Source organism: Cricetulus griseus, chromosome 3 (genome assembly GCF_003668045.3).
Source record: "Cricetulus griseus strain 17A/GY chromosome 3, alternate assembly CriGri-PICRH-1.0, whole genome shotgun sequence".
Lineage (NCBI taxonomy): Eukaryota > Metazoa > Chordata > Mammalia > Rodentia > Cricetidae > Cricetulus > Cricetulus griseus.
In genome coordinates, this window is record NC_048596.1 from 244,833,107 (window position 1) to 244,855,637 (window position 22,531).

The 22,531-nt window shown below is 41.5% G+C and overlaps 4 protein-coding genes and 1 pseudogene across 4 annotated transcripts; 3 read left to right on the forward strand and 2 right to left on the reverse strand.

The window, feature by feature from the left end:
* Positions 1-1,547: 1,547 nt before the first annotated feature.
* On the reverse strand, positions 1,548-2,028 carry LOC100773886 (histone H2B type 1-C/E/F/G/I). The gene has a single exon (XM_027409533.2). The coding sequence runs from the start codon at positions 1,974-1,976 to the stop codon at positions 1,596-1,598; it is 381 nt and encodes a 126-aa protein (XP_027265334.1). The 5' UTR covers positions 1,977-2,028; the 3' UTR covers positions 1,548-1,595.
* Positions 2,029-3,109: 1,081 nt separating this feature from the next.
* On the forward strand, positions 3,110-4,339 carry LOC100773314 (histone H3.1). Its single transcript, XM_035442874.1, has one exon. The coding sequence runs from the start codon at positions 3,139-3,141 to the stop codon at positions 3,547-3,549; it is 411 nt and encodes a 136-aa protein (XP_035298765.1). The 5' UTR covers positions 3,110-3,138; the 3' UTR covers positions 3,550-4,339.
* A 2,299-nt stretch (positions 4,340-6,638) lies between these two features.
* LOC100774182 (histone H4) lies at positions 6,639-7,003 on the reverse strand. Its single transcript, XM_027409546.2, has one exon. It carries the CDS (start codon positions 6,998-7,000, stop codon positions 6,689-6,691), a length of 312 nt encoding a protein of 103 aa, XP_027265347.1. The 5' UTR covers positions 7,001-7,003; the 3' UTR covers positions 6,639-6,688.
* A 4,158-nt stretch (positions 7,004-11,161) lies between these two features.
* On the forward strand, positions 11,162-11,939 carry LOC100774468 (histone H1.3). Its single transcript, XM_027409499.2, has one exon. It carries the CDS (start codon positions 11,228-11,230, stop codon positions 11,888-11,890), a length of 663 nt encoding a protein of 220 aa, XP_027265300.1. The 5' UTR covers positions 11,162-11,227; the 3' UTR covers positions 11,891-11,939.
* Positions 11,940-13,278: 1,339 nt separating this feature from the next.
* On the forward strand, positions 13,279-16,859 carry LOC118238607 (annotated as a pseudogene).
* Positions 16,860-22,531: the final 5,672 nt, after the last annotated feature.

Here is a 22,531-nt window from a genome sequence, read left to right on the forward strand (position 1 = left end):
GGAGGCAGAGGCAGGAGGATTTCTGAGTTCGAGATCAGCCTGGTCTACAAGAGCTAGTTCCAGGACAGCCTCCAAAGCCACAGAGAAACCCTCTTTCGAAAAACCAAAAGAAAAAACAAAACAAAACATCTTAGTATGTATTCTGGGTTTCTTGCCATCTATCTGTTCACTTCAGACTGGGGCCAATAAGACTGTAGAGGTCAATTTTGTTTTCCCAGACTTCAAATGTTAACTGAATTTACCAAACGTTTCACATCTTCCCTAGTTTCTTACCCAGCAAGAAATTCTTTAACAACCCCCCCCCCCCCCGCCGCCTATTTTTTCCCCCAAGGGATCCACTTAGGCATCCTAGGCTAGCCTGCAACTATCTTGGTATCCCAGAATGGTCTGCAATCAGGAGACCTGCCTGCCTTCCCACTCCTGCAAAAATGCTGGGATTAAAGCATTTTTATTTCACTGTGCCTGGCCCTTTTAGCTTATTTTGGAGATCCTGAAACTTCATTATTTTTTTTCGTAGTTACTTGTGTTCAGTTGGCTTAATCACTAATTTAGGAAGCCATTCACCTGGTCACTGGATTTGTCCTACAGGTTATTATGATCACAGCGGTTTGTTACAGGTTTTGAAGGTTGGCTTTAAGGGACTACGCCAATGACTGTGATGGAAGGAAGGTTTATTTGATGTTTGGAAGCTGAAAAACACCCAGATGATGCCAAAACCACTATTTTCTAGACAGTATTCCATGAAGAGTAAGGTAGTTTGTCTTTCATTTGTAATTACCTTTGCCCTCGGCACAGAGCACTCCTATTTTAATCCCTCAAGTACCCTAGGGGCACACTTTTTGGAACCTTTCACTTTCAGGTTTAGGTGCTTCCTTCATAAACTTTTTTTTTTGTGTAAAAACCAGTGATTGGCTTCCTTTTCACAAAACAATATAGTTGTTTCCTTGTTACTATTCTTTCCCTAATAAGCATTTATCTATCAATCATCTCTTTTTATGTATGAATGTAGGGTCTCTCTGTGTAGCTGTGGATTAAAGGTGTGACCAGGCTGGCATGGTTCGGTTTCCTAATGATGATATTAAAGGTGTGTTATTGGTAAAAAGTGCAGATACAGATCCAGGATTTTAGTACTCTTCCCTGGCCTTCAGTTACCTCATCAAGCCCTGAGTGGTCGTGATTTCCTGGATGATGTGGATGCCAAGAATTAACTACAGCACATTTATTTCCACTTCTAGTCACAATACGTTATACAAACCTCCAATATACAGAAACAAGTTAATGGTAGATGATTTACTTTCCTGTAGTGCTATTTGGCAGTACTAGACCGAGATCTTGAAACAGTTCAAAGGTTTTTAGTACTTCCTTTGAAAGCTCAAAATATACCTTTAAATTGACCCCACAAAGCATTGGTGACTGACTGCTGCCTACCCAAGACAATTACAAAGCACTCCTATACTTGTAGGCATATATAAAAGCATGTACTTACATAATCCTGGGCCATTTTGCTGTTTAAAATGAGATATAGATACAGCCCTTAAAATGACAACATAGTGGCTCTGAAAAGAGCCTTTGGGTTGCTTGTGAGACCAGGGCGCTCACTTGGAGCTGGTGTACTTGGTGACGGCCTTGGTGCCCTCGGACACCGCGTGCTTGGCCAGCTCCCCGGGCAGCAGCAGACGCACGGCCGTCTGGATCTCCCGGGACGTGATGGTCGAGCGCTTGTTGTAATGCGCCAGGCGAGAAGCCTCGCCCGCGATGCGCTCGAAGATGTCGTTGACGAACGAGTTCATGATGCCCATGGCCTTGGAGGAGATGCCGGTGTCGGGGTGAACCTGCTTCAGTACCTTGTACACGTACACCGAGTAGCTCTCCTTGCGGCTGCGCTTGCGCTTCTTGCCGTCCTTCTTCTGGGCCTTGGTCACGGCCTTCTTGGAGCCCTTCTTCGGGGCGGGCGCAGACTTGGCGGGCTCAGGCATGGTAAACAAAGACAAAGATCAGAGTTGGAAATGAAACCGAGGTTGAGAGAGACGCCTGCTCTCCCTGCTATTTAAATAAAGCTGTGGTTGTTCTTGTAAGGGAGTCTGCAAACGTCATGCACTAGCCGTCCAATCAAAGCATGCATCTTATCTAGGGAAAGACAAGCAGAGTATTGTTTACAGGCAGCCTATGCAAATGAAGTAGGACTCGTCTTTGTTTCTGATTGGCTAAGGGGAACCATCAGAAGCTCTATATTCAAATTAGACGAAATAAAGGGTTTAGAAAAATCCTCGTTGACATCGCCGCAACAAAGGCAGTCTTTTTATTTTTAAACGTTAAAATTATTTTTCCAGTAGTATCCCTGCATTCTGTCCCCTAGGCACAAATGCCTGATATAAATTATAGCTTTATATAGTTTGGTTCGCGTTTTGAAGTCTATGAAGTATCCAGAGGGAAGATAACAGAAATTATTCAGCTAATGATTCTAGAATCCCTATTTATTGTACAGTCCGTTTTAAGCAGTCAGATTTTTGTCTTCTCAAGAATCAAAGGAACTGCTGCTTTGCAGCACCAGTGCAATTTTAATGATCCCGGGACATAGTTTTTGAAAATCATTCTAGTGCTTTTTTTTTCAAAAGACGCATTCTTAATTAGGTTTTGAGGCTAAGGCTATCATGAAACTCATGAATTCATTAAAAAAATGGACAAAATCCAGTGTGTTTGTCCGTGTCTTTTAGACCACATTTGACTCTGAGAGGAACATGCTGCCTTTGCTTCCTTCCTGCAACTACAATATAAAGAATAGTACAGAGCTCAGTTTGGGTAACCAAGTTCAACCAGTAGTCCTTTAAACTGCTCAGGCGTTGTCAAAATCTCAATAGTCTCTAATTAGTTGGTAAGCAAAATTAACAACTAAAGTACTTAATTGCAACAATGTATCTAATGGAGTAACAGGGAACAATGAATCATACGTCAAATAATATAAGACATTTTCATTGGCTACACATTTTAAAATTGATGTCTGTTATCCAATTACCAATCACTTCCGCATACATCATTCATGGCGCGGCGTTTGAAGATTCCCACCAATCAGGGAGACCTTGTTGTTATAAATAGGAACCCACACACTTTTTTTCTTAGGTTTCTCCTTTTACTCCAATAATGGCTCGAACTAAGCAGACCGCTCGCAAGTCCACCGGTGGCAAGGCCCCGCGCAAGCAGTTGGCCACCAAGGCTGCCCGCAAGAGCGCCCCGGCCACCGGCGGCGTGAAGAAGCCTCACCGCTACCGGCCCGGCACCGTGGCTCTGCGCGAGATCCGGCGCTACCAGAAGTCCACCGAGCTGCTGATCCGCAAGCTGCCGTTCCAGCGCCTGGTGCGCGAGATCGCTCAGGACTTCAAGACCGACCTGCGCTTCCAGAGCTCGGCCGTCATGGCGCTGCAGGAGGCCAGCGAGGCCTACCTGGTGGGTCTGTTTGAGGACACCAACCTGTGCGCCATCCACGCCAAGCGAGTCACCATCATGCCCAAAGACATCCAGCTGGCCCGCCGTATCCGCGGCGAGAGGGCGTAATTTTGATTTTCAAATTGGACAAACACAAAGGCTCTTTTCAGAGCCACCTACAAGTTTCTATGTAAAGGGCTGCTACAAAGTACCATGTTTGAACTAACTAGATTTTACGTTCTTAAATTTATGATATTTTGTGTCCTGTTTGCCTCCTAAAAATTGACAGTAAAAGTGGAGTTAGGTCTGGAGTGCAGTAGGGTCGTAGCATTTTTCTCAATTCAAGTATATTGTGCTCTTGTATATCTATAATTCTAGATCTTGGTTGGGTGAGGTAGTATCAGCTGAAGAGTCTCAACAAGACGGCCACCTCACGTGCACCTCTAACTTCCTAATACCTTGTCTTTAAGAGAATGGGGTTTCAGGTATAGTTGAAATTTAAAGCAGACTTTAATAATAAAGTAGCCAGACAATAACATTTAATTGGATTATGGCTCCTAAGGGTATCAGATTTTAACAGAAAACTGAATTGGATTGTATATTCCTTTTTCTTTTAAACCTTATTTTGTTTTGGAAATTATATGGAAAGTTCCCATATTCTTGGGAGTTACATGTTGAAATATTCAGGGATAAAGTTTGATGTATGAAGTTTACTTTCTAAGGCTTCAGACCATTAAGTTTCTCTCTCTCTCTCTCTCTCTCTCTCTCTCTCTCTCTCTCACACACACACACACACACACACACACACAATTACAGTTGTTGCTGGTGGTAGATGATAAAATTATGTCTAATTTCATTCTGTATTTTTATTAAAAATTGTGGGAAATTAAATGGATAATAAAATTATGTTAGAGACCCTTCTACTGCTATCACAAGAAGGAGGTCCTCTTGGCAGGTAAGTATAAAAGGCCTACCTGGGATGAGAGTCTAGAAGCTGCATGGTTGACTGCTTCAAGGCGCTGGCCATGGCATGGATGTTATTTTCCTTGTCCTGGGTATTGATTCTGAAGTCAGCTGGAGTGGGAGCATCTACAAACAGGGCATGCCAGGCAATACTAGCAAAGGTTGGTAGGAATACCAGATTAACATACAGCCAAGGACAGTAAACAGTTTAATACCGTGGACATGGGGAACATGTGAGAAAGTGGGCATACAGACCTGGCAGTATTGAACAAAGAGGTTTCTTATAAACTGAGAAATTCATAATTAATTTTATGCCTGTATACTGTAATAAGGTATGGAATGATCCAGAAGTGTCAAAGTTACTGCTTACCAACCACAAAGACTTAGGTATGCTAGGCTCTTCAGAGACTGACACAGAGAACAGATGACAGGGCCCAGAGTTCACTTTTTACTAGTTACCTGCCTTTTCTGCTTGCCTTGTCAGACCCTCAATAAAGTACATATGCCTAAAAAACCTGAAAGCTCAGGGTTTTTTTTTTTTTTTTTTTTTTCAGTCACTATACAATTCTTCTGTTTCATGGGGTATAGACTTAGTTTCACCACACTGTGCAGAATTTAAAAACATGAATATTTGTGTATTAAACATAAAATTCGATGTTATATCTAGAATGTGGACTCAAAGACAAAAGCTACATGAAGCAAGTGCTTTGTGTGGGATCACCTTGTTGCTTAGAACTGAAGTTGAAGGTTTTAGAGAGAAAGCATCCTAGCAAGTCTTAATAGATGGTGAGTTGTTCACAGATCATGTTTAAATCCCTTCAGGCTAATAGGACTTAAAAAATATTTTTCTTCAAAGCTAAGAGTTTGAGCCTGAGTAGTTCTACATGGGTGTTCCTGGTCAATATCTCATTGTTATATTGCAGGCCAAAGAAATTTTAGAAGGAAGCCAGTTTTGTCTTTACATCCTTTAATTTTATTTGGCCTGAGTACCTACTGTTTGTTACGTTCTGTAATTGGCACTGATATTACTTGGTCCAGAAAGAAAAGAGCAGCCTCAAAAAGACTATATGTTCTTATGAAAGCAGAAAAACAAAACAAAAAGACAACACACATGTACATATGGTAATTTCATTTAAAAAACAAAACAATTTTTTTAGTCAAGTCAGGAGTAGAATTCATGGTTAGGGAATGAAGCTATGGAGGCAAGACAGATGCCAGATGAAACACAGGAGTTGGGATTTTATTCTTTAGATACAGGATAATCAGTTAAGACAATTTTATTTTTCTACAATGAAATGAAAAATTTTAATTGCTCAAGAAACACTGAAATGAAAAAGACTGATTGTACGACTATAGGTGCTCCATAAGTCATCTCTGGTCACTATACTGTATTAAAAGAAGGTCGAAAAGCTGGTAGCATTTTCTTTGGGGCTTGGATGTTTACCTATTTCACACTGTGAAGGGATGATCAGACGACCAGAGACTGGATAATGAACAGAAGACTCACGTCTAAAATCATTGGACGAGAATCCAGAAAGCAAACAGGAAAAATGTGTGCCAGTAAGCCTGGAATCTTGACATTGTTAAATTAGGAGTGGCAAATGGGTCTCAAGTGTGCTTTTCCCAGGACCCATCAATTAGACCACTGGAGTGGTTTATATAGAACTTATATGTAGTAGGAGCCTTTTGTTTGGAGGCAAACAAGTAATTTAGTAGTTGAACCAGACTTAACGTGGAGGGAAGACTTTTGTCACAATAGGGTGACAAGTCAGATATTAGGAAATAAGGGCATCTAGAAATGATGGAACAAGTAATCTGCCAACTGGCAATAAGAACTGTCACTCTGGAACTACCTTGTCAGGTAGAGGTAGGGCTGGCAGTCAGCCTTTGGAGAAATGATCAAACAGAAGGCTGTAATCAAGGCATCCAAGGGGAGGACAGATTAGCAAAGCAACAGCTTAAATCTTACACTATTATGGATAGCAATTAAAAAAAAAAAACTTCACCGTCTTTTAAATTTAGTTCCTTTTTGACTGTCTTTGCATTAGAAATACTTCCTCGCCTACAGGTTGTGAAGGTTCCAGCTAAGATCTTAGGGAGGGTAACGTAAGCAGTGGGGAAGAGAAGTATGCTGAACTTATAAAATTCCTGAGGAATAATAGTCCCGCCCCATAGCTCTGGATGTTAGTCATTTTAACCTTAAAGCCAGGGAGAATTTCGGATGAGAAAACGCAACAAGCTCTCTTTTTGATATGGTGGGTGGCCCTGAAAAGGGCCTTTATAGTTATCTGCGAACATGTACTGTTTAACCGCCGAAGCCATAGAGCGTGCGGCCCTGGCGCTTGAGCGCGTAGACCACGTCCATGGCGGTGACGGTCTTGCGCTTGGCGTGCTCCGTGTAGGTGACCGCATCGCGGATCACGTTCTCCAGGAACACCTTCAGCACCCCACGGGTCTCCTCGTAGATGAGACCGGAGATGCGCTTGACTCCGCCACGGCGGGCCAAGCGGCGGATGGCGGGCTTAGTGATACCCTGGATGTTGTCGCGGAGGACTTTGCGGTGGCGCTTGGCGCCACCTTTGCCCAGGCCTTTTCCGCCTTTACCACGGCCAGACATAGTGAAAAGAGGCTAAAGATGAACTCAAGCTGATCAAGCGCCCTCTACAGCTATATATACGAGGACTGCGGACCTTTTAGAAAACTGAAAAGGCGCGGGCGGGAAGGTGATTCTGTATCCGCCCCTCTACCTCACTGGCTGACTCCCATTACATGAGGAAGGCACAGGCGCTTTAGTGTGGGGGGTTGTGAGTCTTCTGCTTTCCTCTTCGAGTTCTTAGTAGTTTGTGTCCTTTAGGAGTGTGCTTGTACGTTCAGACAGCTGATATTTGATAAATCTTCTAGTCAACCATCATTTGCAGAAAGGTGGTAGCCATACACTTGCCTATAAAACCAGATACAGTACACTAACAGTACCTTTTAAGTGGAAGACTTAGAAAAAAGTGAAGTCTCAATTTTTGGAAACATTAAATATGGCCTGTCAAGAAGCTTTGCAAATTAAAAAAAGGAACACTTAAATTCTGTAAAGTAACAGCTCAATAATATGTTACTGAAGTAAGGCTGTACATACATCAGTTTGATATGTCTTAGTACACGAATTTCTATGTTTTCTTATACTGCACACAATTTGGTTCAGTGCCCTTTTGTGCACTACAGAGGTAATTTCTTTCTTTTCTTTTCTTTTCTTTCTTTCTTTCTTTCTTTTTTTTTTTTTTTTTTTGAGGCAGTGGAATAAACTCTGTAGTCCAGACTCAAATCAAACCTGAGGCAATTTTCCTTTTTTAGCCTGTGCAGTGCTGATGTGAGCCCCATCCTTGTGTGGAGAGGTCCTCTTGAAGATGTGCTTTGGCTAGTGCTTGTTTGAGAAATGTCTATGGTGATGGAAGAACAAGAAAAGAAAGTACCAAGTACTCAGAATATGCTTGGTATTTAGCTTATCCCAAATAATCCACAGAGATCTCCCATGTTCCTTTTCAGAAAGACACCAGTTTTACACCCCATTCACTCTAAAGGCCAGAATGCCAAAGCTGGTGTGAGAACACCTGGTTAAACAACACAGTGACATCCTCTCCCCCACCTAAAGAGCTGAAAGACCACTTAAGGGGAAGTTAAATTCACGATGAGGGGTCTCATGTGCCTACAGCTCATATATTCCTGGCTGGTGCCTAGTATCCCAGTGAAGCAGCAAAATCCCAGTTGCATTGTCCTGAAACTGTTTTAAACACACAGTTTCAGTTATGCAGACTGTGGATGGGAATGTATTGCATACTGTAGAACTGGCCTTTGTAAAGACACGGAGGGTTTAGAATACTAGAAGCTATTCGGCTTCCACATATAAAACATATTGCAGATGTGGGGTTGGGGCAAGGAAACTGGACATTTGGAAGCATTCATTTAAATATTTAGAAGTGCTCATTTTTGAAAATGAAATTAATGCAGACTGGTTGTACTTGGATGTGAATTTCAAGTTGCCACTATCTTCATGTAATGCCAATGGAGAGGAATGCGAAACTAATACTTCTAATTTTTCATAGACCTTTTGAGCATACTTGACTCCAGTAAAACTGTCTCTTTCCCCTTATTTTATTTTCTCTTCTTGATAATTATCTTAACTATTATTATTTTTTCTGAAACAGGGTTTCTCTCTATAACCCTAACTGTCATGGAACGTGACTCTGTAGAGCAGTCTGGCCTCAAATTTAGAGATTCACCCTTGACTGCCTCCAAAGTGATGGGATTAGAGGCATGGAGTTCCATTGCACAACTGATAGTTATTTTATACAACCACCATTTTCTGTAGCTTTTGAAAGTCTTTAAATTATAGAATGCCCATGAACTTGTCCTATGGGATAAATGAGACTGGTATCTCTCAGCTATTACTATGGTAATGGTAAACAGTTGTGTGTGTTTATCTAGCACAAAATTGAGTGAAGATGAAGACACAACTTTCATGGCTCTCACAGGATTTTTATTATGTTTTAAATCTCTATAAAAACAGTTCAAGCATTACTACAGGGGATAATCTTCTGTTTCAGGGCATGGTTACATTTTGGATTCAAGACCAAAAACAAGTTTTTGATGTTACCCTCCAAAGTAATGACTGAAAATCAGTTAAGGTTCTTGTGGGTTCAAGTTTGTAGTCCCATGGCTTATTCAGCATTTAAGAGCCTTGTTCTTGCTAGGTATTGTAAGGATAAGTAGCCAGGTCACAACAGTAACAAAGTTAACTGTACCCAGTGTATCCTCTTTCTGTAAATATGTGGAAAACCATTTTCTTGGTGAGATCAAGTCTTACCTAATGTCTTGCTTCCAGGAACACCAGAAAGTACCAAAAAATTAGGAAATGGAATTTTGTGGTGCTAGTACTTTATCATATTTGGGGAGTTCAAATAGTTATGGTGTCCAGTAAGAGTTGTGGAAGAATTAAATGTTAACTTCTGGTAACTGAATAAATAGCAGTAGACAGTGTCAATAAGGAGTAAGCAATGGCTATTGTGATTATAGAAGTGAATGGAGGTATAAAAAATTTAAAATTAGGATTTTAATCATATATTTAGGTGTAGGCAATGCAAAGCTATATATAAAACAGGAAAAGGCTGATATATTTCCTGTCATGACTGCTATGCACAGTGACTCCACAGATGATACAACTAGCTCCTTCCATATACTCAGAAAATGCCATGTAAGGGAACCATTGAGTGATTCACGTCCAGTCTGATTGACTGGGGAATCTTGTATATATTTTAATAGTTTATATCATAACATGTTCTTATATCCCAGGGACTTGATTATTGTTTCTACTGAATAAATGATCATTTTACAGCATGCCAAGTTATGTGTGTATAGCAAGGTAAGTGTGAAGATCAGACATCTTAAGCACTGACTGGCTAGTCTTGTGTTAAAATAAGCATATATTTAAATCATTACGTTTATGTCATAATGAGATTAGGTGGATATAAGGATTTTTAAAAATATAACAGCAAAACACTTTTCTTATTTGTTCAAAAGACTTGAGTCTTCAGTGTAATGTCTATTTAATGGAAAATATTACTTTTCTGCTTCAACATCCAATAAGAACCCAAGTATATAAGCTTTATTGTATTGCAAACTAACTGAGACAGAATTTTCAAGTAATTCAAGCTCATTCTAAAATGTTTGTTCACGTTCTCAGGTGGATAAAACCAGTTAATAATTTTGCTTGAGAAAGATTATATTTTATATGTAATAAGGTCAGTAGCCAGTATAAAAATTCAGAAACAGATTTTTCTTCCAAATTCTGCTTATTTTTTAGTATTGAAATTTACGTTATTTTAAAACACAGGAAGTATGCAGAAAATGATGTGATAAATGTTGGCAGGGTGAAAAGCCTTATAAGTGCCCGAAGTCACATGCTTCCTAAACAATGAATGAGTCGTCAATCCAGATTATATCCAACTGTTCCTCGTCTTCCAGTTGCTAAACTTATGTTCCTTCTTGACCTAGGTCTCTTTTTTTCCATAAATCTGTGAGTTGGTCTCCACTCCCCACTAAATCTGAAGAAATGTGTTTATAGCTGTTGATCTATGGCACAGACTCATCTCTACTCCATCCAGAAAATGGTTAAATATCTAAAACAAGGAAATCGAACTGAATTACACATTGGTATGTCAAATACCTTAAAAAACGATAGGTGTTTTATACAATAATCATTTCCCAGTCACGCACAACTTTCCCTTGTAGTGCCAATTCCTAGAGCTTGGTGCAGACAGCCCCGGGAGCATCTGTGCTGTTGCTCCCGCGAAAAACCCGAATTTCCTTAGATATTTGAGTAAAATCAAGTTAATGTATATAGTTTTGTAACAATAAGAATGTGCAGAATCATGTCCGGAAATAAAAGTTTGCGAATGACGGCGACAGAAATAGTATTTTTAAGGAAAACCTTAAAGTTGTCTCAATTGACATGAAGTTTGAAAGAGAGTTAGGTCATTCGGGGAAGTTTCAGGCTGCCGATTTTGAATATAACTGTACAAATTAATGCAAGAATGAAGCTTGCAGGCTCTCGGGTCAGTTTCCCCGAAGTCCCTAATTATTTCATGCCCATATTTCTTATATTTTTAATCTTTTTTAAGGGGCAACAAACACAGCCACCAGGCAGAGCTGAAGATCCCTTCTTTGGCAGCGCTGCGCACGGCGCAGGGAACCAATCACCATGCAGCTTCTCTCTATATAAACCCAGAGCCTTCAGCAGTGGAGCAACTCTCGCTGACAGTTTGTGCTTACTTTTGGCTTTTCTAGCAAAGCATAAACCATGTCTGAGACCGCTCCCGCAGCTCCTGCTGCTCCTGCACCTGTGGAGAAAACACCTGTGAAGAAGAAGGCGAAGAAGACTGGCGCTGCAGCAGGGAAGCGCAAGGCGTCCGGGCCCCCGGTGTCCGAGCTCATCACCAAGGCTGTGGCCGCCTCTAAGGAGCGCAGTGGCGTGTCCCTGGCCGCGCTCAAGAAGGCTCTGGCCGCTGCCGGCTACGATGTGGAGAAGAACAACAGCCGCATCAAGCTAGGGCTCAAGAGCCTGGTGAGCAAGGGCACCCTGGTGCAGACCAAGGGCACCGGCGCCTCCGGCTCCTTCAAGCTCAACAAGAAGGCGGCTTCCGGCGAGGCCAAGCCCAAAGCCAAGAAGGCAGGCGCGGCCAAGGCTAAGAAGCCCGCGGGCGCAAAGAAGCCTAAGAAGGCGACTGGTTCTGCCACACCCAAGAAAGCCGCCAAGAAGACCCCGAAGAAAGCGAAGAAGCCCGCGGCTGCCGCAGGCGCCAAGAAAGTTGCCAAGAGTCCGAAAAAGGTGAAGGCAGCGAAGCCCAAGAAGACAGCCAAGAGTCCAGCGAAGGCCAAATCCCCGAAGCCTAAGGCTGCTAAGCCCAAGGCGACCAAGCCTAAGGCCGCCAAGGCAAAGAAGGCCGCTCCCCGCAAGAAGTAAGCTGGCGCGTCCTTCCTTGAAAAATCTTAAACGGCTCTTTTCAGAGCCACCCACAGGTCTCATTCAAAAGAGCTGCACTCTAGCAATGTTGGACCTCGGCTATGTGGTCGGGAGCACAGCTATGGGAGTCCCCTTTCATTGGTTTGGTATGATGCATAAGTGTTTCAGTGGTTAAGTGTCCCGAGCAGAGCTAGACCGTGACTATTAGCTCCATTTTGATTGCTGCGGTCTGTTTAAAAACCTGGGCGGGTTCTGTCTCCGGCACTTTTACAATCACTTGACTTCTTGGCGGGAAGTCCTCATTTCTGGCGCGTAGGCGTGGTAATTCAGTCTTCCCTTTAGGAAGCCAATCCGACAGTGGGATTACAGGCGGGGGCTGACCTTAATTTTCCTTTCCAATCCGTCCGCAGACCATGGTTTTGAGAATTACCCAATCAGACCATCCTATCAGTCAAGAGTGTAAGCGTTGAGCCAATCAGGTGTTGGGATACTAATGTGCATTTATGTACTGGGACGAAGGCATTCTCTGTTCCTCCTCCCTTCTACCCCTCCCCCTCCCTTTCGCGCCCCCTCCCGGCCCTACTTTGAGCTCCGGAATTATTCTAAGTGGAGGAGAGCCTGAGATACTGAAATTTTCTGTTTGCTGCGAAATTGGGGGAAAGACTTGAATACCTCCCATCCTTGAAGTTTGTAGGGACTGGTACCATTGCCAGTTGGATTTTAAACATCCTAATGCTAAGTTTTACTAAAATTCAGCACCTTTTGCCGTTCACACACCACGTTGCTTCATTCATTTTCCAGAGTTTATTTGTTTTTCCTCCCTTGTTTAGTGAATAAAACAGTAAACAATGGGAAGATAAAAACCATTTTAGAAGGCTGCCTGGTTTGCAGCTGGACTCGTGAAAGTTAAAGAAAATAGAGCCGGGTGTTGGTGACGCACGCCTTTAATCCCAGCACTTGGGAGGCAGAGACAGGTCAATCTTTGTGAGTTCGAGGCCAGCCTGGGCTAGAGTGAGGGCGAGAGAGAGAGAAAGAGAGGAGAGAGTGAGGGCCAGAGAGGGCTAGAGTGAGGGAGAGAGAGAGAGAGAGAGAGAGAGAGAGAGAGAGAGAGAGAGAGAGAGAGAGAGAGAGAGAGAGTGAGGGCCAGAGAGGGCTAGAGTGAGGGCGAGAGAGAGAGAGAGAGAGGAGAGAGAGAGAGAGAGAGAGAGAAGAGAGAGAGAGAGAGAGAGAGAGAGAGAGAGAGAGAGGAGAGGAGAGTGTGAGGGCCAGAGAGAGAGAGGAGAGAGAGTGAGGGCCAGAGAGAGGACAGAGAGGAGAGAGAAGGGAGAGAGGGGAGAGAGAGGGGAGAGAGGGGAGAGAGGAGAGAGAGGGGAGAGAGGAGAGAGAGGGGAGAGAGAGGAGAGGTTATAATACATGATGTAATACATGTACATCAGAGGGCAACTTGGAGTAGTTAGCTCTTTTCCCCCCATGTGGGTTCCAGGCTTGAGGCAAGGGCTTGCAAGGGCTTGCACCGACTAAGATACGTGTGTATTCTTATAATCCTACATTTCAAGCTAGCATTTCCTTAGGAGGATGGTGAGCCACTTAGAGATTTTGTTGACTGAAGTTCAGACTGAAGACTGAAGACCTTAGTTCAATCCCAGAGACCCATGTGATGGAAAAGAACAGACCCTTGCAAGATGTTCCTTGATTTCCAAAGGGTGGTGTCTGTGTAACACACACACACACACACACACACACACACACACACACCAGATAAGATAGAACTGTAGTAATAGGCACTGAATTTGAGTTTCAAGTAATAAAAAATAATTTGAAGGACAGGTAGCTTCCTATTACATTTTGAAGTGCCTGTGATGAAGTGTGTGTAATCAGATACTTGCAGAATACTCTGCAGATATTGTGTATCCAAGGGAAGTTCATATTCTGAGTGTGCCTTCTATCTTCTGCAGGAGGTAAAGTTCATATTCTGAGTGTTGCTAAAGAATGATAAATACATGGGTAAAATATGATCATTTTATAGTAACTAATTCTATTAACTTGAATACTTTAAGTGCTTAAAAAATCGCTGTATTAAAAATGTGTGTTTAGTTTTCCATAGCCATTCCTATTGAATGCACAGCAAAAAGGAAATGTGGACTGTTGAGCAGGTCTCCAATGGCACATGACCCAGTGAAAATGTCCGTTGCCATGTTTTATACCCTTTAAACCTAGCACTGAGGAGGCAGAGGCAGGCCCATCTTTCTTTCCTCTTGTTTCCTTCTGTGAATTTGCATTTGATTGAATTTCTAAAACCCCATGAACTGAATTAGAATATCGTCTGATACCAATTGGATTTAGAGATTTAAAATATGTATATCAATATATATTAAAACATATATGAACACAATGGGCATATTTTTCTGACCCTCCTCTTTATGGCCTAATTGAGTACTATCTCCCTTTCCTTCTTACCCATGCAACTCCCAATTTTGGGGAATCTACAAATAGGAAAATGTCCTCTGTGACATGTCAATATTTAAAATGTATGGATGGGTTAGAGACTGTAGAAAAACAGTTAAATGGTATATCTAAATTTTCTTGCATTTTGGCTATTATGTCTGTAAGCTAGAATTGCTGGCTATTTATTGATTATCCCACTTTTTAAATCCATCAATGAGGGTCATGGTCTTATAAAATACTCTAATAATAAAAGTATGTGAACAAATGAAGTAGCTTATAGTTTTACATAACATAGGAGCCTTTGGTCTTCAACCCATGACTAATTTAAACATTTTATTCTTCAGTAATAAAACACTGATAAGGACACAATAACATGGGAACTGCATAACTTAAACTTCACTCTGTGAGAAGGAATGTATATACATATGCTGCTAATGATTTGTTTGTTTAGTTACATAGGTGTCATGCAAATGAATGGCTCAAGTGGAATGTCTCAGGTCTTTGGTGGTTTTTGAATACCTGCTCCCATTACAGAGGGGATATGATAAGGAGAAAAGCACAACATGTATCACTGTGTAGAAATATGATTAGAGGGAATGCATATAATTTACTTCTCATACACTATGTGAAGAAACCTAGTCAGAACTGTTCCTCATTCTTCTTTGCCTCCATGTGACATCCTTCTTCCTGGGGATTGCAGAACTTCATAACTGATGGTGTTGTACTGTGATCTGCTTTTGGACAAATGAGTTTTGTGGATATTTAAAATTACCATTATCATCATTATTATTAGTATTGCTAGCTCCAAGATTAAATGGTTGGTGAAGATGAGTGTTTTAGTAATTATTTCGTACTTTGAGAAAAATAGCTCTATTTTTTCTACATTGGTGAAGAGAGATTCTGGTTTCTAAATATTTTTCTTGGGAGGTGGTAGAGGTGAGAATTGACGGTAAGAACTTCTATTTCTGAAGCTGCTCTGATACTTACCTCATTATATTATTTTGAATTTTGTACAAATTTTGTTCTATTTTATTTTATTTAGAGACAGGGTCTGACTATGTATCCCAGGCTGGCTTTGAACTCATAGAGATCCACCTGCCTGTGTTTACCAGTCCTGGGATTAAAGGTGTATTTCACCATGGCAAAACCCAGTTTTGAGTTTTTGAGACAGGTCTTTGTCACCTATCTCAAGATAGCCTCAAAGTCACTATAAAGCCAAGGATAACTGTGAATTTCTGATCTTTCCTCCACTTCTCAGGTTTTGGGATTACAGTTACCTGCCACTTTGCACATCTGAGACTTTAATTTTAGGGTGTTAAAAAAAAAATCATGCCTGTAAGCCTGAAATGACTTGCTAGATGTCACATAGCTGGTCATCTCTTGGATGAAGTATGCACTACCTATGTGTATGTTATTAGTATTCACAAGTTTCAGTGTGGGAGAAAATATTAAAAAAAAATTGGAAGTGCTTTCCCATCAGACATCCATGGTGGAACCCAGCCAAGATGCAGATTTTCGTGAAGACCCTTACGGGGAAAACCATCATGATCGAAGTTGAACCCTCAGACACTATAGAAAATGTAAAGGCCAAGATCCAGGATAAGGAAGGAATTCCTCCTGACCAGCAGAGGCTGATCTTTGCTGGTAAGCAACTGGAAGATGGCTGTACTTTGATTACAACATCCAAAAGGAGTCCACCCTTCATCTTGTGTTGAGACTTCGTAGTGGTGCTAAGAGGAGGAAGAAGTCTTACACCATAAGAATAAGCATAAGAGAAAGAAGGTTAAGTTGGCTATGCTGAGGTGCTATAAGGTAGATGAAAATGGCAAATTTAGTCTCCTTCATCAAGAGTGTCCATCTGATGAACCTGGTGTTGGAGTTTTCATAGCTAGCCATTTTGACAGACATTACTATGGCAAGTGTTGTCTGACTTACTGCTTCAACAAACCAGAAGAGAAGTAGTTGTGTATGAATAAATAAAAAGACAGGAACTGAAAAAAAATTGGAAGTACTAACCAATTCACATTTTTCAAAAATTAGAATTTAAACCTACAGAATGAAAGCTTGGAGCAAAATTTTAAAGATACATTTGTATATTATTATTTACATGTTGGAAATACATTAATTCAAATTATCAACCAAAAAATAGTGAAGTATTAGCGGTACTTTAATTTTTTTTTTATGTTACTAGTTATTTTGACTTCAGAAAAAGGTCCATATAAATTACAAGAACCACATTCGTGATCTAAACTGAATTATTTTATGATCCTTCTAAAAACGTTTTCGTATCACCCACCATTCTTATTGGTTATCTTGACAGGAATTAGCTTTAGCATTAGCAATGGAAGCTGGGCAACATCCCTGATGTGTTCAGATTTAGAGTCCACCTTCCACTTACCATCTGAAAAGGTGGGGGTATCAGGGTTTCATTAAATCTCATTGGGAGAAATCTACCTTCTCTTTGCCGATGAATGAAATTGGTGTTCTAATCCGGCCTTGAGTAGAAATATGGCATTCTGATTTGGTTTAAAGATTAGACATTGCCTATTTATCATTTAGCTAAAAGACTGACACCCCCCCCCCAAAAAAAAAAAAAAAAAAAAAGCTGGTATCTTGAAGATGTGCTAAAGACCTGGGATAATGGGATAATGTACTACATGTTCCAGGAGACCCTTTTAAAGATGATGTTTCCTGACAAATTTTCTAAGCTCTAGTTATAAAAGAATACATTTTTATCTTGTCTTTTTCTCCTTTTTTCCTTTTAAGGCAGTCTTTTGTTTGTTTGTTTGTTTGTTTCGGAGACAGGGTTGTCTCTGTTAATGTCTGTCCTGGAACTTGATCTGTAAACCATTTTGGCCTCAAACTCAGGGATCCTCTTACCTCTGCCTTTGGAGTGCTAGTTTTAAAGGCCTGCACCACCACCACCAAGACAGTCTAGCCTGGCCTAGCCTGAACTTGCTATGTACAACAGGCCAGGCCTGCCTCCCTGCTGGCCAAGTGGGAGGGGATTAAAGAAAGGCATGTACCACCTTGTGTAGTTTTTGTTCTGTCATTATTGGATACAGACCAGAACCCGAAGCCTGTTTGCCTTTGATACTCTGGGCTTCTACTTTCTCTGAAGAACCCTTCCACTCCCCTTTACAGCTGCTTCCCAACTCCAGTGGCTGAACCTCCATGCTTTCTGGGACTCTAATTCAAAGGGAATCGCCATTTTTTCCTCCTCCTATGCCTTTCCTTCAGCTTTCTTGCTATTTTTCCCCTCACAAACTCTAAAAAAGTGGTTCTTGAGCTTCCTTCTGAGTCTGTTTATAGACCATAATCAGGATTTTGGTACTTAGCCCTGACTGGCCTGGGACCTGCTATGTAGAGTAGGTAGGTGAATTTACAGAGATTTGTCACCCAGGGGTTGGGATTAATGGTGTGAGCCACCACCACACCCTAAATTCTTTTATTATTGAGGCAAAGAATCAATGGTAATTTAAGATTTGTGTTAAACCTCCAAAATAATGAAATTAGACTAGGCTAGGCAGTAGTACTGGCCTATAAGCCCCGCATCGGGGAAGTGGAGGCAAAAAGGTCAGTTCTATGTCATTCTCAGCTAAATGAAGAGCTCATTAATGACCATCCCAGGATGTTAAAATAAAAAAGTTAAAACCCTAGATACTTTAATATGTGTCAAACCAGTGACGTTGCTACTTGAATGCTACTTGGAAAGGTAAAAACATTTTCAGGTAGTTTTGATGTCTTCTACAACTGCAGTACAATGTAACATTACAATTGAGACTAAAACTAAAATCCTGAAATCTTACACCTCTTTGTTGTGGTAAAGGCCTTCTAAAAACTTGTTTCAGGTGGGTGTGTCGACACATGCATTTAATCCTAACACTCAGGGTAAAGGGAGGCCAATGCCAGAGTTAAAGGCCTACAGAACCTCCAGGCTTGTGTGAACCAAGCCTCCAAAATAAATACCCCCCAAAACAAACTATTCCTTGCTTATTCTAACAACGTCATAACCGTCCAAATTTTCATTAGAAATTTAGACATGTGAACTCCGAAAGAACCTTTGTTCTAAGTAGCACCCTCGTGGTTCAAGATACAACTCATACCCAAAGTCTCCCAACACGAAGTTATCGCAATACAGCATCTTCTGGGATAACTGAGTTGGCTCTTAAAAGAGCCTTTAGTTTAAAAGTGTACAAATGTATTTAAGCCCTCTCTCCACGGATGCGGCGGGCCAGCTGGATGTCCTTGGGCATGATGGTGACTCGCTTGGCGTGGATGGCACACAGGTTGGTGTCCTCAAACAGACCCACCAGGTAGGCCTCGCTGGCCTCCTGCAGCGCCATGACGGCCGAGCTCTGGAAGCGCAGGTCAGTCTTGAAATCCTGGGCGATCTCGCGCACCAGGCGCTGGAACGGCAGCTTGCGGATCAGCAGCTCGGTGGACTTCTGGTAGCGCCGGATCTCGCGCAGAGCCACGGTGCCGGGCCGGTAGCGGTGGGGCTTCTTCACGCCGCCGGTAGCCGGGGCGCTCTTGCGGGCAGCCTTGGTGGCCAGCTGTTTGCGCGGGGCTTTGCCGCCGGTGGACTTGCGAGCGGTCTGCTTAGTACGAGCCATAGTGTAAGAAGCAGGAGGAAAACGCAGGCGGTGCTGGTATTTATACAGGACACGGGTCGCTCTGATTGGACCTTGGCCAGCAGCTCTCAGGCTTCCGTCCGAATTTGCGGAAGTGCTTCTAGGGATTGACGATTGGCGGATTCTTCCAGCGAAAATTTGGATTGCTAAAGTCCAATGCTAAGCCCGCCCCCTTAAGTAACCTTTTTTACAATCTTGGTCCCGGAAGCTCTTCACCGAGGAACGTTATTTCGTCTGTTTGGGAACTGGGCTTGATGTACACATAACACGCTTTAAGAACAAAGTGCCCAGAATTATAGTTTATCCATGTCCCCACCTCCTCCATTTTCTTGCTTAATAATCTCACTTGTTATTTCTAACACAGGTTTTTCGTAATTGCGTACACTGTTTATCTCGCGGCGAAAACCTTACCAGTGAGGCTGATTTCCACTCGCGTGCTAGTGTCACCATGGATATCGTCAGAAGTGCACTTTTTATGCTTTAAGAATGTAATTTAAATTTCTTTCAAGACATGTCATCACGGTCCTTTATTTACAACGTGTTGGGGCGTAGCGAGAAAACGTCTAAAACCTCGGGAAGACGGCAGCGCGGCGCGGAGCTTCAGGAGATGCTTTGTGACTACACAAAGGTTCTGCGTTCCCTTCCGCAGAGATCTAAGGCTCCGGGACAGAGAGAATGCTTTGCTGCTGCCCACACCATAGAATTCACCCCTTTCCTCAATTTCAGGTAAAAATGCGAGTTGCAACTTATTTTCAAATTATAACATAGACGTGTATTGGCGATTATAAAAAGAATTACAAAAAGATCATAAAAAGATACAAAATTATAACCTACAGTTGCCAAGCAATGTAGGTTTCAAAAGTCATTTTTTTCAACCCCCTCACACGGTTTTAGAATCCTATTTATACTCTTTGGTTTATTGGCTTCTTTGGACCAATCAGAGTTTAGATTGGTAACTCCTCGTTTACATAAGTCAGCATAGTACAGTAACTTTGGAAAGATTCTCATAAGTTTTCAACTTGGTAGCATATTGTTGCTCAGTTTACCAGGTCGAAAGCGAAGAATTACGACTTTACGTCCCAAGAATCTGTCTTTAAAGTACATTTTTTTTTTGAGTAAAATGGAATGAGTTTTGGTAAATTGTGGTTGAGTAGATGTCAAGGCTGAAAAACATGCCCTTAAAAAAATCAGCACAAGTTCATCCTAGTCCCAAGGTGAAGGAGTGTGACACAAAAGTTTTCCATAATAGATTTTTTTTTCTTCTTCTTCTGTAACACTACCTTCACTGAACTGGAGATTTGTTTCAGTTTATGTTTTATTTATGTAGTATGTTGTTCCACTATATTAATTATTTTACATGACAGTCTCCCTAAAATCCAGTGGCTGTAAAGTATACAGATGCACTGTTTCTAGTTTCTATGTCTACCTATGCTTTCACCAGATGTTTGTATGAATATAGTGAAATTGTGTATTAGGGTTGAGATTTCTTGCATACTCTAATGGAGCAGGCTCATTTTACATATTCTAAATGAGGTAATGCAGTTGGTATTCTTATTTTCTTGTTTTTGAGAACTGTTGGCGTGGTAGGCATAGTAGAGTGCCCTAGAGGGCTAGGAGAAAAAAACAGGAGCTAGTCACAGGGGCTGTCATGTTAGGAACTGGGCATATCTCTCCTATTGCCCCTTCCTCTTTCCCCTCATTCCAGCAAACACTGCCTAATAATTTAAAGTATCCAACCACACTGTAAGTAACTACAGATGGGAGAAACACAAACCAAAAACCACATGAAAGGCTCTGTTTTTCTGTGCTCCTTGTTATCTGTTTATGAACAATAGTTCATCTCAACCTGGACATGCCTATTAAAGCTGCTTTTCTGAAGAAGCCTACAGAGCCTGTATTTGATTACAATTCTAGAACAGTGGTTTTGTTTTCCTGAAAGGTGTTAGCTGGAGGGACCTCCAGGATTATAGATAACAATAGGCAGCTGTTCTTACAAATGGCAGATGGTTATTGCATAATCTTATATGCTAAATTATTTACATTTTCATTGTTGAACTCTACAAGTAAGAATAAGGTATAGATACATTCCACCTTAAGGTTATGGGTCATATAAGATTGAATACTTGAAGGGGTAGTCTTAAGGGGAAGTGCATGAAGAAAAGCCTAAGAGACTTTACTCATGTGACTGTGTGATGGATGCTGTTGATTGTGAACTTGACTATATTTGTAATGAACTACAGTCCAGAAATGGAGGGCATGCTGGTGATCTGAATCTTGAAGTAGGATGACACAGGCCTTTAATACAGATCTTGAGGCAGGAAGACATACCTTTAGTCTGTCCCACACCTTCTGCTGGACAATGGAAGAAGGAGGTTATTATTTGATCTTTTCCTGCTTGTTCTTACCTTGCCAACTCACCCATTCCTTCACTGGTGTTGGAGCCTACTTCTTCGGGATTCTAGGATATACAGAAGACCAGCTGAGACACACAGCCTTATGGGGCTGAGAAACTAATAGATTCTTGGACTTTCTGTTCACAGTTAGTCTGACCATTGTTGGATTAGTGGGGCAGTAGCCTGTTAATCATTACAATAAATTATATACATATATTTCTCCATTACATAAATTCTGTGACATTAGAGAACCTTAATACATTGTGTCTTTCAGAACTTTGATCAATTAATTTGAAAACATGAGTGTGTTAAGACAAAGGATGGGCACCAGATTTTTCCAGATGCTTTTAAATGGTTTTCTGCCATAACCTTGTATAAAAGATACATAGATGGGGTGAAAAAAATATCCATTGTGACCTAATTTCCAAGATTTTCAGCTGAGTTCATTGTGACAATGATTCTCAAGAGAAAGGCACTCATTCGTTGTCTTAGGACAATATGTGTTTGTGTGACTTAGAAGCCCTCATAAATCAAGACACATTGTACACCAATTTTGACAGACCAGTCAAATCTGAAAACATGAGAAGAAAAGGAATTTGGTTAAGGCAAGTAACTAAGGTTGGAACAGCAGCTGGGAAGATTCTGTTCAGGTTAGGTCACAATGCTTTTCTTTTGTACTCTGTATATTCTGTGGTAGATGTTCTTTCCCTTGATTATAGGCAATGCATCTTCTGTGGGCTCCAGGTGAGTGTTGTTTCCTTTGTGGAAGCAGGAAGAGACAGGGCAAATCAAGGTGATCTTCTTATAGCTTCTGTTTTTTTTTTTTTTTCTTTTCCGTTTGTGTGTGGGTGCTTTCCCAGCATGCATATGTTAAACCGCATGTATGCTGTGCCCTTGGAGGCCAGAAGAGGGCATCAGAGGACTGGGACTGGAGTTACAGATGGTTGTCCATCAGTTATGGGATCTGAACCCAGTCCTTTGACAAGGCAGTCCTAACTGCTGTGCCATCTCTCCAGCCCCAACAGCTTTTATTTTTTAAATGTCCAAATGTAGCTCTAAAAATATGTTCATATCTCCTTATTGGGGCTTGGATGGTCTATCACTCTGTGAAACCAGACTTAAGGAAAAACTTAAGTTTCAATTTAATTTTATTTTATACTCCTAGTAAT

Coding starts and splice junctions, on each gene's coding strand:
- LOC100773886 (XM_027409533.2), bottom strand. CDS start 1,976: ATGCCTGAGCCCGCCAAGTCTGCGCCCGCCCCGAAGAAGGGCTCCAAG.
- LOC100773314 (XM_035442874.1), top strand. CDS start 3,139: ATGGCTCGAACTAAGCAGACCGCTCGCAAGTCCACCGGTGGCAAGGCC.
- LOC100774182 (XM_027409546.2), bottom strand. CDS start 7,000: ATGTCTGGCCGTGGTAAAGGCGGAAAAGGCCTGGGCAAAGGTGGCGCC.
- LOC100774468 (XM_027409499.2), top strand. CDS start 11,228: ATGTCTGAGACCGCTCCCGCAGCTCCTGCTGCTCCTGCACCTGTGGAG.